Source organism: Pelodiscus sinensis, chromosome 32 (assembly GCF_049634645.1).
Source record: "Pelodiscus sinensis isolate JC-2024 chromosome 32, ASM4963464v1, whole genome shotgun sequence".
Taxonomy (NCBI): Eukaryota; Metazoa; Chordata; order Testudines; family Trionychidae; genus Pelodiscus; species Pelodiscus sinensis.
This window is the reverse complement of record NC_134742.1, coordinates 8,908,006-8,913,748: the sequence shown is the minus strand read 5'-3', so window position 1 is coordinate 8,913,748 and position 5,743 is coordinate 8,908,006. Positions and strand designations below refer to the sequence as shown.

At 66.6% G+C, this 5,743-nt stretch overlaps 1 protein-coding gene across 1 annotated transcript; it reads left to right on the top strand.

The window, feature by feature from the left end:
* Positions 1-1,897: 1,897 nt before the first annotated feature.
* LOC142823086 (uncharacterized) lies at positions 1,898-4,635 on the top strand. Its single transcript, XM_075913377.1, has 7 exons — positions 1,898-2,333; positions 2,633-2,736; positions 3,048-3,170; positions 3,721-3,788; positions 3,907-4,012; positions 4,127-4,222; positions 4,621-4,635. Exons 1-7 carry the CDS (start codon positions 1,898-1,900, stop codon positions 4,633-4,635), a joined length of 948 nt encoding a protein of 315 aa, XP_075769492.1.
* The last annotated feature ends 1,108 nt before the right edge of the window (positions 4,636-5,743 follow it).

Here is a 5,743-nt window from a genome sequence, read left to right as displayed (position 1 = left end):
CCCCTGCAGTAGAGCTGAGTGCGACGCCTGCACTGGGATGGCGTATTGGGATAATGGACTGACAGCTCTTCTCTGCCACCGACCCCCCCTTCTCCTGCCTCTGCAACATCAAATTAACCCTCCTGGTCTGCCCCTGTCCTCCCTCCGGTACCAGGAGACCCCACGCATGATGGGAGGGGCTGCAAACTGGGGAGCAGGCTACTGCAGGGCTGAGGGCAGCAAACCAGCCCCCAGAGCCCTGCACGGCCTGGCCACGGGTGCGGAGAAGCGGGAACTGACGTGAGGAGCATTTAGAGGTCGGGGGGGGGGCAGTTGTGGGGAGGGGGGACAACGGAGCCACGAGCAGGGCAGGGGGTGAGGTCCTGGGAGAAATCAGGCTCCATGCTCAGCTGTGAGTTGGAATCCCCACAGACAGAAGCACCCCAGGGCAGTGGTGGATTCTCCGCGTGTCGATGGGTCTAGTGCAGGCCAGAGGCCTCGCTGGGACGCGCTAGAGCAAAATCCAGGGCCGGGGCCGGACAGGAGCCCGTGAGAGGCAGCAGGGTGAGTAGGAGGCTCTAACTCTTGCTCCTGGGCCAGGAAGTCCAGTGCTGGGTGACATCACGGCCACGTCTGCACGGCAGGCATTTTGCACAAGAACAAGTGTTCCTGAGCAACAGCTTGTGGCGCGTCTACACTGCACATGAACACTTGTGCAAGTAAATTTGCAGTAAAGCATCAGAGAGCAGGGCTTCTTGCACAGGAGTTATTCCTCTCCCCACAATGACTAAGCCCCCTTTGTGCAAGAGCTGTTGTGCACGAAGGCAGCGTGGACGGGCACCAGGGGCTTCTTCAGCAAGACACTTTTCTGGCTAAAATGGCCAGCAGAGCTTTCTTGTGCAAGAGAGCATTCACACTGCCATGGACGCTCTTGTGCAAAAGCACATGGCAGGGTGGAGGCGCTCTTGCACGAGACCTTTTGCACAAGAACTCCGGCGTGAAACAGTTCTCGTGCAAGAAGCCTGCAGTGTAGGGCAGGGAGCAGCCTATGGGGCTACTGGAGCCGCTGGCTGCAGGATGCCCAGTGATGGAGGGGGAGGGACCCCTAGGAAAGGCTCAGACTTCCCAGGGGGGTGGCCAGAGGCAGGACATTTGCCTGGCAGGGGTGAGGTGGGGGGGGGGGCAGTGACCTCACAGGGGCTTTGGGCAGCCCTCAGCAGATCAGGCAAAGGGCAGGTGGGGAGGTGGTGACCTCACAGAGGGACCCACATCTCAGGCTGATAAAAGGGGGGGCGGGCCCAGGGGACTTTGGAGACCCCCGGTTGCTTTAGCTCTGGTGCGTCTCCTCCTCACGGTTCCTTTGTGCTCCGTGAGTTCCACATCAAGACACCTTTGTGCAGAAGGTAAGAGCCCCCAGGGGTTGGATCCCGCCCGGGGCCGGCTGGGTTCCAGGCAGGCCCAGCCCTTCGTCAAGGGCCAGAAGGTGATTCCTCCCCTGGGCTGCGTCCTTAGCGCCACTGGGGCTTTCTCCTGGTTGGTTTCCCTTTTCCTCCATCCCGCCCACATCCCGCTGAAGGACGGGGGGGGGGTTTGCAGGAGCCGTGGGGCGGGGGATGCAGCCCCCATTGTGGGGACTGGAGAGGTGGGGCTGGAGTAGGTCTATGCCGGTGTCGTTGGGGAGAACGCTCCACCCCCCCACACCTTAGACTCTCCCCTGATTGGCCGAGCAGGGGCTGTTGAGCTCGGGGGGGAGAGAAGATGGGCAGGAGACTCAGGTCCTTGCAGTGCCTCTGCAAACCGAGCCGATAAGCAAGGGGCTATTTGGGGGCTGGGAGCAGTCGCTTTGGGGAGCTGGAACCCCTGGATTTCACTCTTCAGGCTGCGCCCCAAGCTCCCCTTTGCTCCCCTCATTTGCAGCATGGCCAGACGCGTTCGGCTGTGGTTCAAGAAAGCCCTGAAGATGGCCCCAGGGCCAGTGGGGAGCAGCTCCTCCGTCCCCGCGGGCGGGGAAGCTGAATCCCACCAGCTCGGGGCGACACGCCCACCGGCCAGGCCCCCCCGGACCTGGCACCAGGAGCGGCTGGGCAGGCGGGACCCAGCCCAGCGGGGGAGCCGGGTAGGGCGGCTCTGGGGCCTCCTCCTCTGTGGAGAGAAACACCTGCCCCGGGAGCCCAGCCCCCATTACCACCAGGGGGCATCGCCCTGCCCGGCCCCCGGGGACCTGCCAGTCTCCGGGAGCCCCCAGCCCGTCGCTCCCCGCACCAGCCCCTGCAGCTGTGGGTCCAGGTCCATCAGCAGCAGCGCCTGGGCCTCCAGCTGCAGCCGGGCCACCTCCTGCAGCCGCTCAGACCCAGGTGAGGGGCCGTGAACACCCTGGGCCCAGGGGCTCACCCAGTACCCGGGGGGGGGTGGGGGGTGGCAGCCCCAGTGTCTGCCCCGCAGCCAGGGCAATGGATGGGGGGCGGGGGCTGCTGCTTGGCTCTCTTGCTCCTGGTGGGGGCTCTGCTGAGGGCGTTGGCAGATGTGAGGGTGGAAGGGGGATGGGTCCCTGCGAGGGGCGTGTGGGTCCCAACCTGCTCTGGGTCCCTGACATGGGGGGCACGTGACCCCTGCTGGCCGCTGGAGGCACCCTGGTCCCTTCCCTCCCGCACAGAGTCCCCCTGGGCCTCAGCGGAGCGCTGCTGGGAGCGGGTGGACTCCCAGGTGGAGGACGTGGCGATCTATGACATTGAAGAGCAGCTCCACACCCGGGACACGGTAGGAACCTTCTCCACACGGGGGGAACCGAGTGTGTCCGGCCCCTTCCCAGCACGTCCCCCCCCCCCCCCCGCGAGGGGCTTGTCCCTGGGGATCCCCCTGGGGCTCCTTCTCCTGCATGACCTAGGGGCTGGGGGCTCCTGTCATGCACCAGCTGGGCCCCCCACAAGCCTGGGGCATCAGTTGGGGGGGGAGTGTGGGTGCTTGGACAACTGGCAGTTCCCACCTCCACTCCTGGGAGACCTGAGCCCTGCAGCTGTCCAGGGGGGCGGAGGCAGGCCCCAGGCTCACAGACTCTCTCTGGGGTGCAGAGCCCAGCTGCCCTGCACCAGTTCCTCCTGGCCATCCCCACCGCCTGCCTCGCCGCCCTCCACAGGGGCGAGGGCACCCTGGCGACGCGCTGCAGCACGGACACTCTGGTGGCCAGGATCGTGGTGAGCGAGTCGCGGCGGCCGGGAGGAGGGGAGGGGATACGAGGGGTGGACAGGGGTCTGCCTGGGCCATGGTGGCGGGCGGGGGTGCTGAAAATGGGATGGGTGGGGCCAGGAGTGCTGGGGGGGGGGAGGTGGACATAGGGAGGGTGGGTGGGGATGGTGGAGGAGGGAGGGACACAGAAATGGGGCAGGTCTGGGGTGCTGGACAGGGAGGGGGATTCGGGACAGGGAGGGGTCTCCCCAGGCCATGGGGGGGGGGGGGTTGGAAGGCAGCAGAGCGGGCTGCTGGGGATGCGCCTGGGGAGCAGGGATGAGGCGATTCAGAGGCTGGTCACCAGGGCAGTGAGGGGCAGGAGACGGCCTGGGGACAAGGATTGAGCTGGTCCCGGTTTGGGAAGGGGGTGCTGGGAGGGGCCCTATGCCGGCAGGGGGGCTACAGGGCAGCGGGAGGCAGTGGGGTTGGATCCTGCTGGGTGGGGGGCGCTGGCCGTGTGAGCGTCTCTTGGGGGCCCCATTCTCACACGCCCCTTTGTCTCCTTGGGTCTCCCAGGAGATCATGGAGGACTCACCCCCGCTGCTGGTCTTGGCCGAGTGCCTCAGCGCCGGCTGCAGCCTCAGGTACTGACCCCCCCCCCCCCCGCACAACCCCCCCCAGAGCAGATCCCCTGACCAGGGAGTGGGAAAGTCTCTGTCGCCTGCTGCTGACTTAACAGTCTCTGCCCCTCTCTCCTGCCAGCACCTTGAAGCCTCCCCTGCGGGCCCAGCTCCTGAGCCCCCTGCTGAGGGTGGCAGTGAGAGAGACAGTGTCTGGGGACTGGCAGCAGCATCCCACCCACAAGCTGGTACGTCCCCTCCCTCGCCCCCCCCCCCCCGCCAGGAGCAGGAGCAGCCTCTGGTGGCCTGGATCCCCCAACCCCAGCCCTCCCTCTGACCCAGGGCTCCCCCTTGTCTTGCAGGAGTTCAGCCGCGGCTTTGCTGACCTCCTCCACGCCCTGCTGGCCAATCTCCTCCTGCAGTCCCCAGACACCGCCCGGCTCCAGCTGATTCTGGAGGTGAGCCCCGTGGGGGGGACGGGGCCATTGTCCCTGTTTCCTCGGGGGCCGAGAGAGGAGCAGTGTCAGTGGCTGGGGTGGGCACAGTCTGAGAGGAGCCCCAGGCTCTGCCCAGAACCGGCGCCTCCCTACGGGTCCTGACCTGTCTCTTTCCCCCATAGCACCTGAGCCCGTGGCTGGATTCCCGCCTGCCCCAGGAGCGAGCCAGGGCCCTTGGCAGCACCACGGCCCTGCTGCGAGTCGCCACCACCCTCCCGGGGTTTGACGTAAGTGACCTCGGAGCCGGGGAGTCTGGGGCTGCAGGGTGCGGGGCTGGGAGCATCCCCGGGAGGCAGAGGCAGGGCCGGGACTGATCCGCGTTCTCCTTTCCCCCGGGAGGGGCGACCTGGGCCGTTCAGGGGGCTCTTGTGTGACTGCACCTGGGCCCCAGACTGGGGAGTGGCCGTTAGTGGATCCCCTTGTTCCACCCCCGGAGTGACCCTTCAGTCGGGGCTATTGCTCAGGGCTGTCTCGTCGCAAGGCCGTCCCCGTCCCCGCCCCAGGAGCTGTCTCTGTCCGTCCCCCGAGCTCAGACCCGCCTCGGCGGCCGTTTGCATGGGACGTGCAGCCCCAGGATGCTGAGGGACCCCCCCCTCTTCTCTCTCCACAGAACTCCGCCGACTGGCCGAGGATGGGTCACCACGTGGCCCAGCTGGGCCTTTTTATTTCCGACCCATCCGAAGACGTCAGCCGGCTGGCCCGGGAGGGGGTGCACTGCCTCTACCGACTCCTCCTGCACCACAGGGGTAAGGAACCCAGCCGGGACCTGGGCCCCAGGGACACCCTGAGGGTGCCGGCAGCGGGGGGAGGGGACCCAGCCCTTTCCCCCCAGATTGGCCCAAGGGGGGATGCGTCCCTCTGTGTTCCCCTCCTTCTGCCCCTGTGCCCCTCTATTTGCCCAGGGATGCCTGCAGGGACCCGTGGGAGGGGAAGGGCTCAGACCTGCCAGCAGAATGACCCTGTTGTGTCTCTTGCAGGCCTCAACATCCACCAGGCAGAGGACCTGTGGTGCAGGCACTACTATAAGGAGAGATGGGTCCTGGCTCACAGCAACACCGTGCGGGTGGGAGAGGTAAGGACGCGCTGCCAGGGCAGGGCAGGGCTCGGGGGTGGGGCTGGCTGGGACCCTCGTGCGGGTAGGACGCGGGGGGGAAGCGGGGAGTGAGTCGCTGATCGAATGGTCGATGCATTTTCTCTCGACTATTCGAGCCGTGGACAGGGCGGCGCTGCCCCTTTGTGACGCTGTCCCGGCGTTTCAAAGGGGCGGCGCTTCCTAGGGGCAGCGCCGCACGGAGCCCCGGATCTCCTGTTCGAGGGGAGCCAGGGCGGGACGGGGGGCAACACTTTTTGATGGAGGCTGCTCCAAGATACTTAGGGCTGCTCTGTTGTGCGGAGGGGGGTGAGGTCTGGGAGGGTCTTGGGGGCAGGAGGAAGGTGTGACCTGGGGCAGGGGTTAGGGTGCCGGGTGAGGAGAGCGACTGG

Coding starts and splice junctions, on each gene's coding strand:
- LOC142823086 (XM_075913377.1), top strand. CDS start 1,898: ATGGCCAGACGCGTTCGGCTGTGGTTCAAGAAAGCCCTGAAGATGGCC. Junction 3,171..3,720: donor CTCTGGTGGCCAGGATCGTG/GTGAGCGAGTCG, acceptor TGGGTCTCCCAG/GAGATCATGGAGGACTCACC. Junction 4,013..4,126: donor AGCATCCCACCCACAAGCTG/GTACGTCCCCTC, acceptor CTTGTCTTGCAG/GAGTTCAGCCGCGGCTTTGC.